At 36.0% G+C, this 19,622-nt stretch overlaps 1 protein-coding gene and 1 long non-coding RNA gene across 2 annotated transcripts; both read left to right on the top strand.

Annotated features, from left to right (window-relative positions):
- Positions 1 to 244: 244 nt before the first annotated feature.
- LOC115927514 lies at positions 245 to 6,023 on the top strand. Its single transcript, XM_030993543.1, has 4 exons — positions 245 to 1,829; positions 2,087 to 2,622; positions 4,873 to 4,912; positions 5,179 to 6,023. The coding sequence occupies exons 1-4, from the start codon at positions 288 to 290 to the stop codon at positions 5,698 to 5,700; spliced, it is 2,640 nt and encodes an 879-aa protein (XP_030849403.1). The 5' UTR covers positions 245 to 287; the 3' UTR covers positions 5,701 to 6,023.
- Positions 6,024 to 7,771: 1,748 nt separating this feature from the next.
- Positions 7,772 to 9,260, top strand: LOC115927144. Its single transcript, XR_004065449.1, has 3 exons — positions 7,772 to 7,860; positions 8,626 to 8,723; positions 9,144 to 9,260. It is a non-coding gene; the product is annotated as an uncharacterized LOC115927144 (long non-coding RNA).
- Positions 9,261 to 19,622: the final 10,362 nt, after the last annotated feature.

Genomic DNA, 19,622 nt, shown 5'->3' with positions numbered 1-19,622 from the left:
ACTAAAAAATGTCCTATCCACATGAAAGTACTTCATATTTTGTATAGCCTACAGTCTAATCAAAGATAACAACAGCGTTAAGTGCGTTTCAAGGACTTTGCTTCATGGGAAAGAGGCAAATCGGAAATTGAACGAGAATTTAAACAAAAATGATCCCAAATTCCTTGCGAAGGGTTCATAGATTATGGGAGTATAACGAGATATTCGGTGTTATGTATGATTGTATCTTTCCAGATATCTACGGAAAGAAGATCTCGGAATCATTGACTGTTCAGCGATGTCGAGAAATGTTGGAGAATAAGTACCGAAAACAATTGTGCAAAATTCAAATGACACCGTGGAATCAAAGTGATTATGCGAATTTCGAAGATATGCACACGGTTGTCACAATGGTAAAGAAGGACGGTCGTGGAAAAGACACGAAAAAGAAGGAAATACTCCAGGGTTCTGTTGCTGAAATATTTTCAGCGAAAGTAAATGGCGAACTACCAGCTCGAATCCTCATTTCGGCCCCGGCTGGACGAGGGAAGACCACGGCTGTCGCTAAGATGGCTTACGACTGGGTTCACAGAGAAAGTGGTTCAGCATTAGAAAACCTGCCACTTCTGTTTGTTGTGAAATTCCGAAACACAACGCAGCTTACAACGATCGGAGAAGCCATCAAATCCCAGCTTTTGAGTGATGTTAATGATCTCACACCAGAGGGTCTGGAGAGTTTCATTAGAGAGAATCAGGGAATCTGTCACATCATACTAGACGGACTAGATGAGTATGCCGGTATTTCTTCTTCAAACCGGAGCTTAGGGAGCAACATTGTCAGTGTCATCCGCTGGGAGGAATTTCCAGAGTGTAGAGTCCTTGTAACAACGCGCCCTCATCTAGAGAACTTCTTCAATCAAGCGGAACTTCCAAGAGTATACACAAAGATGTGGATCGAAGGATTCTCGCAAGAGAGCTCACGAGAGTACATCGACAAGTTCTTTGCTTCGACTTCGAATCCTTGTCCAGGACATAGACATGGTCTAAAGGTTTACCTTGATGACCAACCACTGATTAATGAACTTGTTAAAACACCTTTATTTTGTCTCATGGTTTGTCACTTATGGAGTGAGAGCCTACTGGACAGGCGTACTACAACTCAGACAAAATTACTGGACAGCGTGAATTTTTTTTTAACGCACCATGCGAACGCCCGATCAAAGTCAAAAGTAAAAATCACAACCGATGAGTTAAGGAAAATAATTGATCAAGTAGGCCAAGTTGCACTAACTGGTCTGCTCGACGATGCTAAAAAACTAGTCTTCAAGCCTCATGATTTCCGTAAAATTCCTGCAATCCTGGATAGGGCATGTGAGCTTGGGATAGTATCCAAGACGAATGTTTTAATAACCGGCCTTCCTCAGCCCAACGACACAACTTTCAATACCGTTGAGTTTTATCACAAACTCGCCCAGGAACACTCGGCTGGGAAATACCTCGCTGCTAAAACAAAGAAATATATGTTACGACTGAAGATTTCTAAGTTGGACAGACTGCTGCAAAAAATCAAAGCAAACATAGGTGACTATGAGAATCTCATCCGATTCGCTGCTGGCACAGATTACAGCCATTGCATACGGATAATGGAGGCGCTTCTTTCCAACCGCTTTTTGGATGAGAGCGAGCGATATCGCATTCTCCTTGACTGCTCATCAGAGACCAGGGGTACTGAAGGAAATGTGTCTTCGTTGGTTCAAAGATGTGTAACTGCACAGAGTATTGTTCTTAAGTCACCGACTGTCTACACCGTCGTTGGGATGACAAATCTTCCAACGCAACTAAAACGTAAGGTATGTACATTTTCATTTCATAAAATATGTTTACAATAATAATTTCATAATTTGTTTAATATATTATTTTGACTTATTATGAATGAAAAAAAAAGGCGCGGAGGGAGCTTCCAATACTTACCAAATATGCTCGGATTAGATCATGCCAAAGTCTGGATTGACCAAATGTTTAACACACAAACCAAGTTATCAACTATTAATGTTATATCCTTCATCTAATTATTCTGTAATTCTCTCTCTCTCTTTCTAAACGACAGGTTAGGACAGTTCATTTCGAGGGAGCTACTCTAATTAACGACGTGACAAATGGACTATGGTCTTGTCTTGGATCATTTTCCATGCTAAATACCCTCACCATCTCAGACTCCTCTATCAGTTTCCCCCCATCTCCTCCGGAGCTTCCATCCTTCACACATCTATCAGCCGAAAGAATGACGTCACAATGCTACGAAGGAGTGCTGCCATCGATACCTGGAGTGAGAGATATCGATGTCTCTATCGATGCTGCAGAGACGAGCAACACTTTTCAGATCACCACCGCCTCCAGGCCAAAGAATCAGACCAGGGCTATGGATGAACAGTTCTTTGTTCATATCAGACTACACGCCTTGACATCACTCACCACAGACAGGAAAATTGAATCAGGAGAGACAATTGGAGGGATTAGTCTTCTATTTGAAGACCAAACCAATAAACCACAGCGGCTGAATGTGTCCGGGGTGAGGGGCAGAGACGAAGAAGCCTTGGTGGACCTGTTTGTCAAGACTAAACAACTAACGTATTTGAACTCGGGGTATGTAGACCTAGATCTAGATCTAGGTCTAAATCTTTATTCATGTATGGTGGTGTGACCATGGTTCGCGCGTGACCTTACTTAGAAGTCTAGTCTAAGTTAGATCTAGTTCGCTATCTCAAGAAATCAGTAAGATTTCGAAAATTTGATATCACTATAGACCTAGGTCTAACTTAGATCTAACTTTTGTTGAATGGAAAGAAACCTAAAATTACGGAGAGAAGACATTTTCTATGGATTTGGAGGTGAAATTAGTAAAATATTGACAAAAGATCGGCAAATTTTGCAGTCTTTTTGCGTCCGTTCTGAAAAAATATGAACTTGCCGACAAGGGTCTGTACACTCTAAATCTTTATTTTAAGAGCAAATGTCATCAAAATTGTAAATAAAAAGTAGATCTAGAACCAACCAGGGGCGGCGAATTATTTTCATGACCGGGGCGACAAAGTGCGAGCCTCATGGAGCATAGACCCTAGATCCAGTGAACGTGAGGGGTGAAGGTGACGGAAGTGACTAGGCTAGGTCCTATCCCCTTACATGTTTTTGAAGTTTTGTTGTATTAAAACATTACAGTATTGTAGTATACAAACAAGCAATATACTTTTTTCACACTTCCCCTTTAGGCCTACATTGCCGGTAATTAGTGTGCATTCCGAGGCGAAGTGTTGTAAATATTTAGACTTCTGGACTAGAGGTCTAGGCTAGTAGGCCCAGGTGCGTACGCAGGATTTGTTCAGGGGGGGGGGGGGGGTAATAGGACACTTTTTTTTTTTTTTTTTGGTCTCGAAATTTGAAAATTTGACATTTTGCTCCGTTGGGGGGGGGGGGGGTAAGGTCAGCTTTTTTAGGTGAGTCATGGTAAAAAAAAAAAAAATCAAAGGGGGGGGGTAGGGGGGGTTTACACACATAAAAATACCAAAGGGGGGGGGGGTTAATCCCCCCCCCCCCCCCTGTGTACGCGCCTGAGTAGGTCCAGGTAAATTTTAGTAAACTTTAATTAGATCTAGGCCTAGACCAGTCTAGAACTAGGTCTAGACCCTAGTGATGTAACGAAGGACCTTGAGTTTGACTTAAATACTATTTTTTTAGAAAGATGTACACCATTTCCCTTTAGAAAACAGGCTACAATGTTTGTATAACCAGGCTGGAAGGGACTCCTAAAAAAAAAAAGAGCGAGCGGAATATTAGTCTAATTTTGTTAGCACTGATCTATTTCTAGGTCGATCTATAACTCTTAATCTTGTAAACTTACAGTGTGAAATGTGAACTGTGCTTAAGTGATACCAACGAAAAACAAATTTTCCGCAATATTTACTTGTACATTTTGAAGGACATTATGCGAGGGATTGTAGCTAGCGACCGAGCGAGAAGAATTTTGCATTTTTATTAGGCCTAGACGTCTAAGCCTAGTCCAAACAATGCACTCTTGGGCCCTCCAGAGCCTAACAAAGAAAAAGTGTTGCAGTCTGTAGTCAGCATTTGCTATACATTTTGGGTGTGCACTTTTTCAAATTTTCCGGTGCGGGGGGGGGGGGGAATCCCCTCCCCCTTAACATTGCCGCCCCTGGTGGTAACTGATTGTATGATATTTTTCCTTGCAAAATGTCCAATTATCTTACATTTGAATGATTGAATTTTTCGATAAAACAGATGTAAACCTTCGTGCACGAAGTATTAAAGTCTCGTTGTTTTTATGACTTTTTTGTGAGTTGCAGCGCGCACGTACTCCAATCCGACATCGAATTTTAGATCGCGATATCTCCGGAATCCTTTGACGAAAATTGTTTGTAATAGCACCAATTTGTAGTTAAAAACTTTGCCGTCCATTCGCTAATAATTGATTTTAAAAAAATTGTGTAAAATAAGGGAAATAATGAATCAAATATCACATTTTCTAATATTTTCAAAAAACTCTGCGACCTTTTTTTTTTTCACTGCAGATTTTTGTGTTCATGTCGCTTTTTAATTTTAAGTCGGCATGAACAACAAATAATGTATTAAAATATTGTTTTAAGGATTTTCTCATTATTTTTGATATCATTATCATGATTATATTTGTTATTATGAATACCATTATTATAATATGGTTATTATCATTATTGTTATTGTTAATATTGTTGCTGTCATTTACCTCTGTAAAGAGGGGATGCATAATTCACTTGCCTTCTTTATTAATGTAATATCATTTCCCAAGATTTGCTTTCAAGAATCACATTCTTTCCCTCATTCCCTTTCAAATATTCTTTGTAGGAGTGGAGGTGGTACTCTAGAAAAAAAGAACAACGTCCAGGTGAGTGACTTTTGCTATACAGGTGCATGCATTTCCATTTGAAATATTCAACAGATGGATATCCTCTGAACTTTACTATTAAAGGGAATTGCAAAACAGTTGCATTTTTTGTTTTGGAAAGAACTCAATTAATTCTCGGAATATGAAAGTACTATTTGTAATTTCAGCATTACTGACATGGGATTCTGTATGTCCACACGTTTATTCTCAATATTTAATTCGATGTAAATGAAAGTGACAAGTTTGTCTGTTTATATTTATTGCAGAATACTAGGCTTGAGATAGAGCAATGCCAGCTATCTACTAAGATGACCGAGAAGTTGTGGTCCTGTCTCAGATCCTTCACCTCACTGAACTCTCTCACCATCTCAGACTCCTCTCTCAGTTTCCCTCCATCTCCTCCTGACCTTCCATCCGTCACAAAGCTATTAACCGTGAGCGTGACGTCACACAGCTATGAAGGTCTGCTCTCATCGCTTCCTGGCTTAAGACGTATCGGTATCACTATCGATGATGCAGAGAGAGACATACCTCAGATCACGGCTTGTCTTCGTCGGACCGGAGGACAGCAGCTCACACACATCAACCTTTATGCACCATCATCACTCCCATCAGAGAAGAAGAGTGTTTCGAGAGAGACGATGAGAGGACTGGGTCTTCTAATCAGAGAACAAACCAAGAACCTGCAGGTGCTTTGGCTGCATGGAGTGAAGTGCACATACGAGGAAGACTTGGTTTACCTCATCGAGTGCTGCAGACATGTGAAGACGATGTCACAGCTGTGGTAGGTTCTTGTTTAAATCTTGTATAAAATAGATTAAAATCCGCTACTAGACGATCCTGTTTAGTTAGTCTGCCGTAGTTAAGCATAACGATACGAATGCGTGAAGGGGTGCACAGGTTCAAACTTGGGCGTAACCTCCAAGTTAGGATGGGTTTTGTTTTACTATTGCTCTCAATTGTTATTTTAGAATTTTCATTGTGCAGTCGCAATGAATATATTGAATTTGAATAGACCCCTCTACCTGTATTGAACATCCACAATTTTGATATACAGTTGCATGTATTATTATAAACCGTCGGAAGGTAAAATAATGTATGTCCATTTTGACTTTAAAAAAAATCATATCCTGATAAAAAAAAATTATCATTATCATAAATTGTCATTATTATTATAATTATTAGATCTAGGTCTATTATTACTTGTATTTTGCCACTAATATCACCATTATCATCATTTATTATTGCGTTTACTACTGTTAATATCATCATCATGTTATTATTGTCACTATCTTATTAAATATCATCAGTATCAATATTTTGGGTTGCAAGTAGGCCCTACGTGTTTTATTTTTAGGCAGAATGGCGAATCACCGAATACCGGCAGCGAATTCAAAAGTGTTGCGCTCTAGCTGCAATGAACCGTTAAAGGCAAACTGTCCTTTTTAATAAATCGTTTTTTCGGATACATTGTCCAAAGAACATCACGTTTCATGAGGTGGCGGGTATGCCCCCCCCCCTCCCCTGGCCATCGTCAGCTCTTACTCTTCGACTCATAATTTGTGAATTCTCGAAGCTTAAGCAATGCCAAGCTAGGGGAAATGACTAATTTCCCCTTTTCTCCCCCTGGAGGATGTTTCATCAACTAAAATTAATTTTGATTTTAAAAATCAATTGTTAAAAATCAGGCTGAATTTCTTTTGGCTTAAGACTGATGCTCGTGAGCGGTTTCATCGAATCAAATTTAAACTATAATTGATTTTGATAAATATTAGGTTAAATTTAAGAGGGCTCTGTAATCAAGGCTAGTCGGTGTTGGGTCAATAAACCACAACATTGCGTCGATAAACTACTGCAAGAGAGGTTCTCGAAAAGTAAGTAAAATTCTGTTCTGTTGATACAAAAATTGTTATTTTGGTAGAAGGAAAGTATTACTCTCATTTGTAACCGAACGATACTTGAAATAAATATCAACTAAAAGCATTCCCCAACTGAGCTCAACTTGAGTTAACTCTTCGAATTGCACCAGTTCATGCATTTCCGTCCCATTCATATAGCCTACATTCATGCATGTTTAACTGTAGCCTACGTATTTGGTTAGAACATGTAAGAAATATAGTTATTCTTTCATTTGATAACAAAATAGGTCTACCACGGCTTTAGGAATCATCGTGTTGTATGGTTTCGTCGATAAGTCTAGTGCTTAAAATTTAGATTTAGTCTAGGCTTAGATTCCAAATCTAGGCCTAGATCCAGGCTAGACTACTTTGTTTTGTTGCCGGTAGGCAGTGCTGTCGCCATTGTTTTGTGTTAATAATAACAATCAACGAGATCATTGCTTTAACTTCAACATTTTATGCTAGAAAATACGACTCTACGGTGTCAGACCGAAGACCAGGTTAGATCTTGATTAAGATCTTGATGTATCATTTAGTCTACATGCTACCAGATATAGGATAGATGTAGACCTAGTCTTCACACTGCACCCTTTGTGTAGGACTAACCTAGATAAGTTAGGAGTTAGAGTTAGTCCCTGAGTCATAGATGTAGTTGACTACTTGTATTTTTGTGACATCTAAATTAACAGGAGTTAGATCTAGTCTACGTCTAACAGTAAAAAGTTAGATTTTAGACTAGATGTAGAATGTTAGGTAGGTCTAGTATTAGTGGACTCATGTATCAAGCTCTCCTGTTTTGTTTTTCTTTCAGAGTCAGAGATGGAGTGGACCTGGACATTTGAGTCATATCCAAGAAATAGAACTCTAGTCTAAAACTTCTCTCTCACCTTGTCTTCAACGTCTTGGACTAACTTCTCATCCTACCTTGGCCCGAGGAAAGGGTTAGGATCTGCATAATGTAATCCAGTTCAAGGTACTGCAGATTCTAATGTGCTAAGTGGCCTTTTGATGTGATTTTCTTAGCAAAGTTTGAACACCGACATTAAAACGGTGAGGTTTTTTTTTCTTCTTCTTCTAGACCTGCATAGATATGAATTACTTACTTGTTGTTGAGTTTATAGTCTTGATATTCATTTATGATAAAGGGTTAAGATACCGGATATTGGATTTTACAATAACAAACTGAAAATTATGTGTTCTTAATTTAAGAAGAAGCCAACCATGACAGGTAAAAAGAAACATAGATAAATTACTAGATCAGCCAGATTTTGATCAATAGTGTATAGCATAGGGCAGCAATTAAAGTATAAAGATGTGGTTGAACAAACTCTATGCATGATGTAAGTTTCAACCTGTTTGTTATATACCAGTTTAGGTATTTCTTTCTCTTCTATTCACCAGAGGGTATTTTTGTATCAATTCTCTGTACAATGGGGTTTTGTTCAAGATCAGATTATCTAAGATTAAGATTAGACTGCTGTAGAGTCCGATTACAAATGAAAGCTAAAGTTTAAGATTAACACATTCAAGTTCAATATTTTAAAGAAATGTTTGGGATCAAAATGAAAATCAAGATGAATCCAAAATGTGTATTATTTTAAAAAAAGTTCCACGTACCAAATATCACATTTTCAAAAACTTTAAATGTGGTTAGTTACGTGACATAGTGGTTTGACCCAAATACATTTAAATGACAATTGATCAGTGATGAAAATGTACTTTTGTTCAGTTGAACACATTAAAGTGACAACTTTTTTTCTGTGAAATATATTTGCTCTCTTTATGGTATATGTATATCTCTGTTTTAAATCTTAGGTTGCAAAGTAAAGATCTGTGGTATCTACATGAACTGCAAACTCATGGCATCTGGACTTTCATACCTAAGGTGTTTTCCATCTCTTCAAGTTGAAAAGGTAAGCGGTATCAGTTAAAATAACTGATCTTATCAGTATGTTTTGTGCCTGTCATCATTGCCCCTACAGCAATCAATAAGAATTTTTTTTTTTTAAAGCAAGTACAGTTATCATAGTCCTTGTTAGAGGTCTAATTACGATTTTACCCAAACTATTGTATAAAACATACACAAAATGATTATGAGAAGATTCTTTTTTGTTTCCAAAGCCTTAAATAAATTATTTATTATCTTTTCTAACTAAAACTGCTTTCGTATCAATATTTAACAAAACATGTTCATTATCCTTCTTCTTGATGTATTTTCCAATAAAAGAAATTGACATGACTAGAAATACAAAATTTGTATAGTCTATAGATTGAAACATGACACTAGTATTTATTAATATTTGTATTACATAACTTTCAATTTCAAATTCTAGACTGCAGAGCTTGAATCCCCTGCAACATTATGCTTCATATGGAACATCAGCCAGCATACAGATACAAGCTCCCTTTTCCAGCTCTAAGCAAGAGGGACCACAATGCTATAAACAGATCGTGGAATAGTCGCTTTCTCATTAATTACGACTTCCAGTGAAACAGATTTTCAAATGAATTCATCTGAAGATATTAAAAGTGCTCCAGTCTGTGTACTACAATTTGCCATCGAGTATGAGATTATTGGTTTGACAATATTTCATCAAGTAATGTTTTAAAGGAAGTAAACAAATTAATGATACTTCCAACAATTCTATTCTTTTAAATAGAATCGCAGAATCTTGGAAAAGAAAGAAGAAAACAACTAATTACAGTTGAAAGATAAAACTAAAGAAATAAGCCATATTAAAGATAAACTTTAGTACTGGTAATGCGATCGCATTGTGAAAGAAAAGGTGTGGAAAGGATCAGAAACAGTTGATCATGTAGCATGTAAGTATTGGTGTGCACTGCAAGGTTCTGGAGTCATCAAAATCATAATAAATTTGACCGAGTCTTGGTAAAGTAACAAGCACATACACAGAAAGCTATGTATGGGACAACACGCATGGTGTCGGGGTTGGTACTACCTTGATTCCTTGTCTTTCTATGCTCATTACTCAGCCAGTATACATTTTCTTCCAAAATTGTTTGGCACATGTCATTTATTTGTAATCTTGAACATTCAGTGTAAGTTTCGTTTGATTCTGTGAGAAATAATTTTTTTTTTTTACCAGTACTCAACTTTATCTTTAAGTTTAATAGCTCTGCAATTTAAGCCTGCACTTTCGAGAAATATCTCGCTAAGTGTTGTTGCTGATCTAAAAAGCTATGATTCTATCATGGAGGCTGTTGTTTCTAAACTTACATTACCTAGATAAATCCGTTCATGGTAAATCTTAAAATATCAAATTGGAAATGTTAAAGTAGCAATTCATCTGAGCAGCAGTGGGCCAATTTGAAGGCCTTTTTGGAACTCTTAGTAGAGTTTCTGTTGGCAAGAATTTGTGTCAATATTTACCTGTTGATACCTGAATTGGATATTCTTAGCAATTGCACAAGAACAAATACAAAAGAAATAACCGAACATTGTAATTGCAGTGAAAACAGATTTTTCCGGCAGGAAATAATATATCAACTCGGATTCATGTTGTCCTTAAAAAATTCTCAAAGCTGATAGAAAAAAAATGATAATTAACTTTGTATAGACAAACTGTTGTATCAAGAAAAACCCATTTTCATCAACTGCATGACCTTACATGGCAATGTGTATTACCCTTATATTAACAACCATATTAGTTATAGCAATCATTACGACAAATCTTACTCTTTTAATCTCCACTAATGTACCTCGACTAGACAGTGGCAGATATTAGCTGCAATAATTTTAACAACCGGTTGTCACTTAAAGAGCGGTACTTTCATTTGTGTCATTGGAAATGTTCTTATTGTATCCCTTGAAATTAATTGCTATTGCTCATCATTTATAAAATGTAGATTTTCATGGATTAAAGCATAAGAATAGCTATAAGACTTTAAAGCTTGAAAAATGTATGTAAATGTTATTTTGTATTTGAGTAATGTATCATTTGTCATGTAATACGAAAAAAGGGGTTATGCAAAAAATGAATGGATGAGATTGTGCGCTAACGCATAACTAGTAATTATGAAATGATGATAAAGGGCAATGATATATGATTCAATGATGGTGTGTTTGTTTGAGTGATCAGATAACCTAGCAATAATTTTGTTAGAAGCCAGTGGTTATTATTTGTATTTTTTACTTTATTTATTTATTATTATTATTATTATTATTATAACAGTTTTGTTGTGTTAGGGGATGTGAAAGAACAACACAATCACTTTGAAAGGGACAGACATCAAACATCATAGCAGTGTGGTTGTGTGTTAATGAGAGGGAGAGAGAGAGAGAGAGAGTCTGTGAATGGAATAAGGGCACACATTTATAAACAAATAGATAATTAATGGCCTAAAATTTGCCTTCAATTTTGTACAAAACTCTGGATTCTCCGATACATATGAAAATTGTTAGCTTTCATTTACGCCTTTCAATCAAATCAATGCTTGAACATATCGGATTAATAATGGGATGGCTTTTGTTTTAATTCGTTTTATTCAAAGAGGTTTACTCTCTCAGTATTAAAACTATTTCCTAGGAAACCCTGTACAAATACACTGAGAGGAAATTGAACAAAGTTTAAACACATATCACATATCGTATCATGGATTTTTTTTCATGTTTTTGTTTTTAAATTGATACACCAGAATATAAACACGAACAAAATTTAGATATTTGACCAGCTTATACAATATAACATATTTCCTTTGAAATCGAAAATTAAAGCAGGAAAGGTGAAATACTCGTTTGTTTTTGTTACTACCGAAATAAACAGTCTCTGGGATTTAAAAAAACAATACAAATTGATCTTAAAATGTGTATGGATCACTTCCTAAGTTAAAATTATTAATACTTTTTTCTTGGGGGGGGGGGGGTGGATGAAACGGCCTAAAATCAAAATCAAAACCCCCCCCCTTATCATCCCGGAATTGGTAACTTTTATCGCTAATCAAAATAAATGAGGCCTACAAAATCAAATCATTCATGGAGAAAACAAATCTGGTATATAAATCCGAGCATGAAAATACTAAGAGTATGATATTTTACGCATTCTCTGTCTGTTTCTCTTTCTTAATTTCTCTCTCTTTATATATAAATGAACCCTCCCTCCTGTATCGCTCTCTCTCTGCTTCTTTTTCGTTAGTCTAACATCCAACGCTCCATCACTCTGTTTTCTAAACATAGGTTAAACTACTGTGGAACAAGAGAGGGCGGCAGACTGGAATCTCATCTCGAAGGTCTTCAAGCATCATCAAGCGGCGAGCTCTCTGTGTGGCTTTTTTATGTAAGTATCGCTCCACGGTGTGTGCACTACACTTTCACTATTTCTTATTTTCATCTGTATATCAACCGCTATGATGCTAATATTGTTTTGTATATTTCTAAATTTTTGGCCCATTTTTGGCCCATTTTCTTTGTTGACGTTTTCTTAGTGTTATTTCTCTTTTCTTGTAAAATAATCCCCTTTTGCTTCGTAAGTTTTCAAACTGTTTTATATTTTGAATTTTCGTATCATTAATCTTAAGTCTCTGTCCCGGGTCTCTGTCTTAATTGTTGTTGATGATTGTTATCCCATTTCCTACACATCAAATGCTCAACAGAATATCGAAACTTTGCTAAATGACATAATTTATATTTCTTCTTTACCATGTATTCCTATTACGTTTTTACACGTAATTCACTTTGTTTCCTCTGTCTGGATTTGCACTTCAACATTCAATCAAATATTTCATCAAATATTATCCTTGTTTTCGGTGTATTTGTATTTGTATTTATTAACATTTATTTCCTTCTCAACAGCACAATATAAAACACAATGTATAAATACATGATGTAACCATTATTTCAACATAGAGTATACAGTAAATAATTCACATACGGAAGGAGGCGAAAACCCGGAAAGCATAGCTTGAGTTGGGAACGCCCATAATAAATTAGCACAGTTACCGAAAGAACATTATAGATATTATTATGAAAATTACATTGTATATATAACAGAACGTTGATAGGAAAGAAACAAATAGTGAAAGGAAGAGAGGAGAGAATTAAGTATAGGAAGGCATGTTCACTTATAAAGAGAAAGTTACATCAATTGGGCTGTACATGTGTCTGCGATTACATCATAAAGATAACGAAATACAATTGTAAAATAGACAGCGGGTACATATCATTAAAAACAAGCAAAATCATCAAACAGACAACAGCTTTATCCGACAGCATTGTCCTGGGAATATACAGATGGTACTAGCAACAAGTTATCAAAATAAATAAATAATCGGTCATACAAACATATCATTAAATTCCACAAAAGATCATTTCACACATAAATACAAGAGAGGGTATCAATATCGAGCAATTAAATACATTTTTGCCTTACGGGAAAAAGTCTGTAAGGAGAGCGATTTCTGTAGAATAGATGGTAAGGTGTTCCAAAATTTTGGCCCAGAGTATCGAATGTCAAATTGAAATCTTCGGGTTCTATGTTTAGGGAGATGAATGTTGGCAGCGCTTCTCGTATTATACGTATGGGTTTCCGAGTTGCATTTAAAATTGATAAAATCACTAAATTGTGATGGGAAGATGTTATTCATGCTTTTATAGGTGTTGTTTCGATGGTACGATTTTTAGTATGATTTATTATTTGTGTTCCTTGCATGAAATTGAGAAGTTTCTTTCTTTAATCACTTCATTGCTGGCTCTTTTTTTATTTATTTATTTATTTATTTTTTGTTTGGGGGGGGGGGGTGCTACTATCGTTATAACATGAGGTCATTCACTTGATCCTTATTTTGCTGTGTTTTGGTTCATTTTACTATTTATTTTTTTTCCATTAAATTGTTATATTCAGTTGTGCTACCACCCTTAACCCATTTCTTAATTGTACCAATGATTATTTCTGTGTTTAATGTTGTATGCTTTTTAATACTGCCCCCCCCCCACATGTTGCTCCCCGGTTGTCTCTTTCTCTATATTTGGGGCGTTCTTTATCTGCATCCGAGTCGGCGCTCACGGGGAGGGGGGCACAATGCCCCCTTTTTTTCCTTCAAGTTCACACGAAGCGCTTCATTTTACGGAAGAAAAGTGTTCATTTTTGTTGTGCCTTTGTTCTTTTTCAATAAGTTTCCCTTCCCTTTTTATATCTCCCCCTCATCAAATTTGCAAGGTGCCTTTTACTTTGACAAATTAACCTTTTCATTTCTGGTGAATGACTTGTTTACAACTGAAGGATTGACTGATAGGTTTATTGAGAAAATTCCATGATCTTAATCATACAACTAAATTGACATGAATAACAATAACAATCATGCACTTGTTTAAAACAAAATAATATGCAAATTGTCAAAACGATATATATAGACCATGTCAATTTTTCAATATTAATGAAAAAGAGAAGAAGCGAAAGGCAGAGGAGAGATGAGATTAGTAGAAGAGTAGAGAACAAAGCTAAGCAGACCGACCAAGGAAGAAAAAAGGTTGGAGAGCCAGAGAGGTAGAGGAGGGTTGATAGGAGAGGGTGGGTACACCATAGGTTTATACATTGACCATAGGTCATACCTGTCTTTACTTACGCGGAATATCTATACATGTATATATAATTTTTAAACATATATATACCTGTACAGGTGATTTATTACATTACTTCTTGAACATTAAATAGGAATGAAATGAACATAGTAGGGTGAAGTGAAAACAGGAATGATAAAAGCGGAAAGAGGGAAACTGGCAAAGGAAGAATGAGACCAAGAAGAAAGCGACGAGGGAGATAAATCTAAAGAGAGAAAGAGAAAGAGAGAGAGAGAGAGAGAGAGAGAGAGAGAATTTGCAGGTAAGAAGTAATGGTATATAATAAGAATAAATAATTCGCTATGTTATTATTCATTCATAATTGTGTTATATGCAAAGAATATTAAAAAAAAGATATATTAATTTGTTGACGTAATGTAACATTGAATTATAATTAAATAAATAGATGGGTAGGGGAGGAGACAAACAAGGAAAGTGGAGAGTGAGGAGGAAAAAACTAGCAAAGGAATATGAAGAGATTTAGAAGGATACAGAGGGAGAGTGAGAGGTATAGGAAGGAGAGGGAAAGAGGGGCGGAAGAGGAAAGTTAAAAGTAAGAAAGATTGGGGACATGATGGATCTTCGTGATGCGATTCGACTGCAACTAATTATTTCCTTTTACAGACAATATTGAGCAACTGTTACAAAAACATTTTATAATCCTCTGCACCGATTGTGCAACCGTCTAAAAATCACTCAAAACCCGTAAATGAATTAAAATCGGATGAGTATTTGTTTAAACATTATTTTCAGTTATATATTTTGCGACCATGACATTACATACAGGATCATCGAAGTTCATGAACCGTCCATGCATAGAGAGAGAGAGAGAGAGAGGGGGGGGGAGATAAAGAGAGAGGGAGAGAGGGGGGAGGTGTAGTGGTCTAGTGTTTACGGCAACAGACTTTGGATCGGTTCGAGTCCCGCTGCCGTAGTAATCTACATTTGTCACTCTCCACCTAGGTGTTAAATGGGTACACGGTCATTTTTCTTCTTCCCACTATCATTCGTTATATAAAGTTATAGGGGCCACTACGGCACGAACGTACCACCATCGCATGGTGAACACTTAGAAAGAGAGAGAGAGAGAGAGAGAGAGAGAGAGAGAGAGAAAGAGATAGAAGGCGATATAAAGAAATAAGAGTGTACATGAGGAGAAAGAGGATGAAGACGAAGAAGATGAGGATGATGATGAAAAAGAAGAACATTCCATATGGAAACGTTGTATCATCCGCTCAATCTGACTTGCGTGCATAGAACAAATAAGCATTTTTCCATGAAAAAGTGAAGTTTTCTAAAATGTGCGTTTCTTTCCAGTATTGGGGCGCCCGGGAGTCACTCGGGTAACATTTCATAAATTATAATATAAAAAGACCATATGCAAATTTTCTGTACTTTTGTCGGAAAAAATACATTTATCCAGCACAATGTCGTCTCTTTTTGCGTTGGAGAAGAGCAAATAGCGAGTTTCAATCACACTTTGGCCGCTTTTGCAAGCTCTCACTCGTTTCACTGTGGTCAAGCGACTTTGGGGCAAGCGGTTAATGAAAATACTAATCGTTAGCTTTCTTCTGGTATTAAACTTGTTTTGATTGATTGTATAATTTCCTCGGAATAAAGGAAACAAAAAGGCTCGACCAATAACTTATCAGCGTCTGAATTGACCTTTTGACCTTGAATTCCCTGATGAAAGCGCACTAATGACGTCATCTTTGCAAAATCGGTGTCTTTTATCGTAAAATGCGACACTTTCACAATGTTTATACATATTTTTCAATTATTAGTAAGATATAACATATTTTGTCTGATATCACTGAAGTTTTGGGTTTTATTTAATGAGTAATTTTAAAATAAGAGCCATTTTACTGTTTTAATTTACTGGATCGTACCATTAAAGTCGCAGGGTAGAAAGATGCATTTTCCAACCGCGCCAAATTTAATTTACGTTCCGACATTCTGGGTTAAATGGGTTCGTGTTGTTTATAATCCACTGCTTTCTGCTCCAACAAACGTCCACATGCGGAGTCGTTTATCAACTAAATTATTCAAATTTATGGATGCTTCCTAGCTTCCCAGGTGTTTGTGTTATTGAAGCATTTCATTCACCTGCTATCATTCTTTGTACTCCAATTGCCAGAACGCAAATTTCATTTTGGTTTTATAGTTTCATCGGAGTCGTTTATCAACTTTATGTATTCAAATTTATGAATGCTTCCTCCCCAGGTGTTTGTGGTGTTTATGCATTTCATTCACCTGTTATTATTCTCTGTACTCCAATTGTTAGAATACAAAATGTATTTTGGTTTTATAGTTTCATGCAATAAGTAAGTCAATAAAATAGTATGTTCTGCACAATAAAAACAATGTGTGTCCCTATTGTACAATGTAATGTGTCCCCTCATTTTGTAATAGTTAATTTACCCATTAACATAATGGAACTACCTGCTCGATGAAGCCAGTGGCCTGTGACCCCTGAGCACTCAACACCGTGTGGGAGTCAGTTTGAGTTAAAGGAAACCGAACCCCAAGTAATAACTTTACTTATTATGAGAGATTTATTATGTTATTACCCATACATCTACAAGATTCCCCACCAAAGTGTATGAGAGAGGTATAAAGCAAAAATAAAGTACAGTTTCTCAGCACGACATGGGCATCGCCATTTTCTTGATAATGTGACGTACTATGCGAAGTCGTTTATCAAGTAAATGTATTCAAATTTATGGATGCTTCTTTCCCAGACGTGTGGTGATGAAGCATTTCATTCACCTGCTATTTTCCTTTGTACTATAATTGCCAGAACGCAAATTGCATAAATTAGTTAGTGCTCTTCTGGGTTGAAGGTTTCTCATAAATGAAATATATTTGTCAACTGCTATAGTGTAGAATTTATAAATGAATTTGTTACAATTGGGCCCCTGTTATTTATTTTTCACCTAATATAATTTCTATCATCTCAGTTGTTATTTTTTTTCATTGAAAAGTAAAGGTTTCGTTATTGATTTAAAAATTCTTTCCAACTAAAGCTTGGTGCATGATACATGTACAACTTCAACAGATACGTCACATGTTTAAGAAAATGGCTGCGCCCATGTCATGCTGACAGGCATCACATCATGCCAGGAATATCTTCATTTATATATATCTTGTACATTTTCGTAAGGAATATTGTACATCAAAGGGCAGGAATACATCTCATTTTTCAGAATACCTACACTTATTCTTTGGGTTTAGGTTTCCTTTAACTTCTTTTATGAGACAAATACAAGCAAACGTTTCCATATGCTATCCTGCCCTTGTCAAAATTGTCTTTTTTAATTTGCATTTTATCCACCTAGTGAGAGTTGTGTGAGCCCCCCCCCCCCCCCCCCCCTCCCCCTAATAATGCCACTATCAGTGCCTAGACCGATGCTACGTCATTGGAGTGAGGCCTTATGTTTTCATATTATGCTAACTAATACTAAACATAGAGATCTGTCTTTATTAACAATTATCATTATGAAATAAGGGACTTGAAATTGTAAATTTGCTTTTTTGTTGATGTAATGATGTCTGGGAATTGATTTCTTTCTTTTCAGAATGATGTTACTAAGGTTTATTAGTTAAGCTTCATGTTGTATGCTGATAAGAAAATTAGGGTTCCACATAGCTAATAAGTAATTTTCCGCTTTCTGTATTAAACAGGACTCCTACTATCGGCCCAATATGACTCAAGTCTAGCAAATGAAAAAAATCAGGATAACCTGGAAAGGAGGTTACCCATTACACTTTTTCCTATTCATTTTTATTCAACAGTTCCCATCTAGAGGATAATTGAATTCGATGATGCATTTGGGAAAGATTTTACAATAATATACATCTTTACCTAGACACGAATAGAAAATAAAATCAGGAATTATTTAATAAAACTGAAATTTATCAAGGTGGTCAGTGAAACAACCATCGGTATAAAGGCACTTAAACTTTTGGTCTTATCATAACCCTGAGGTAAAACGAATGTTTCATCATTTATATGTATAATCCAATGAATATGTAAACAATGCACTTCTATGTCGTTGAATAGTATTCTTCTTATCGTAGTTCATTATGTTTTCTCGTTCAGGATGATTTGTCTCATCATGAGTACCTAATTACCCACACTGATTGAGCTACAGTGCAGCTGCAGCTGACATAGTGCATTGCCTTGTACCTGACATCATTATTTTTCTCACATTGGATGAGTTCCATTGATGACTACACACTACCCGGTCAAGTTGACATGCTGCATTGTCTCATACCTGATATATACCTGATCTACTTCCTGGTATTCGTTAACCCATTTCCTACTGGAACCGTGCTATGTTTGCATTAAATCTATGAGGAATATGTTACATCAGAAGTCAATATGTTAACTTCCAGGAGAAATGAAGTTCAATTTATTTCATCTTCATGTTTAGATAATGTAGGCCCCTGCTAACCAGCTGTATGCATTGTCGTTGGTAATTATGTTATTGAATGTAACTCTTGCCTCAATTCCATCATCGTACTTGGAATAATTTCACTTCTTATTACAGTTTTTCAAATTATCTAAGCAGCATGTTGTTTTACATTTAGATATAGAATCACTTCTGTAAAAATGTGTTTTTTGCACTTTTTTATGAATCAACTGTAATGATGATCGACGATGTAGATTCATAAAAAAACCAGCTATTTGGGAAATTTTTGGAAACATACGATTTTGGGATTTAGGTATACGTTTTATTCATCAATTTTGTTTTAATTTTGTTTTTTTTTGCCAATTCCAATTTGTTGGAAAGTTGTTTGATTTTTGAAAATAACTTAAATCTGCAATGAGACTATTTCTCTAATCTTTGTACAAACATGATACTTGTATATGGGATGATTTTGATGGCGAAATGCTGCAGAAAATGCATGATTTAATAAAGCTATTGTAGATCTTTAAACATATGTTATTTTGGGGGAGAGATGAATGAAAAGGAAACAGAACGTGAAATAATACATGTAGTATATTTTCGGGCAACAGGCCTTCCAGGTTTTGCCTCATTTTACTCAGTTTTGTTCGATTAGGATAATATCATAATACAACGATCAATGTGTTAATGGTCTTGTATTACGTTTGGTATTATTCATTATATTTTCGGAGCCTTTACATCAAAATAATGCAATTTATGTCAGTACTTCACATCACCATTTAAATTTGATAGATTATACCCAATGAGTCCCATGGAATGCACCTAGC

Source organism: Strongylocentrotus purpuratus, unplaced genomic scaffold, assembly GCF_000002235.5.
Source record: "Strongylocentrotus purpuratus isolate Spur 01 unplaced genomic scaffold, Spur_5.0 spur5_scaffold_20, whole genome shotgun sequence".
In the NCBI taxonomy this organism is placed as follows: domain Eukaryota; kingdom Metazoa; phylum Echinodermata; class Echinoidea; order Camarodonta; family Strongylocentrotidae; genus Strongylocentrotus; species Strongylocentrotus purpuratus.
The sequence above is the reverse complement of the archived record's forward strand: the minus strand, read 5'-3'. Positions and strand labels throughout refer to the sequence as shown.

Excerpts from the sequence above, each read along its gene's own strand:
- LOC115927514 (XM_030993543.1), top strand. The coding sequence starts at position 288 with ATGTTGGAGAATAAGTACCGAAAACAATTGTGCAAAATTCAAATGACA. Across the intron at positions 1,830-2,086 it reads CAACGCAACTAAAACGTAAG|GTTAGGACAGTTCATTTCGA; the intron begins GTATGTACATTT and ends TCTAAACGACAG. Across the intron at positions 4,913-5,178 it reads AAAAAAAGAACAACGTCCAG|AATACTAGGCTTGAGATAGA; the intron begins GTGAGTGACTTT and ends TATTTATTGCAG.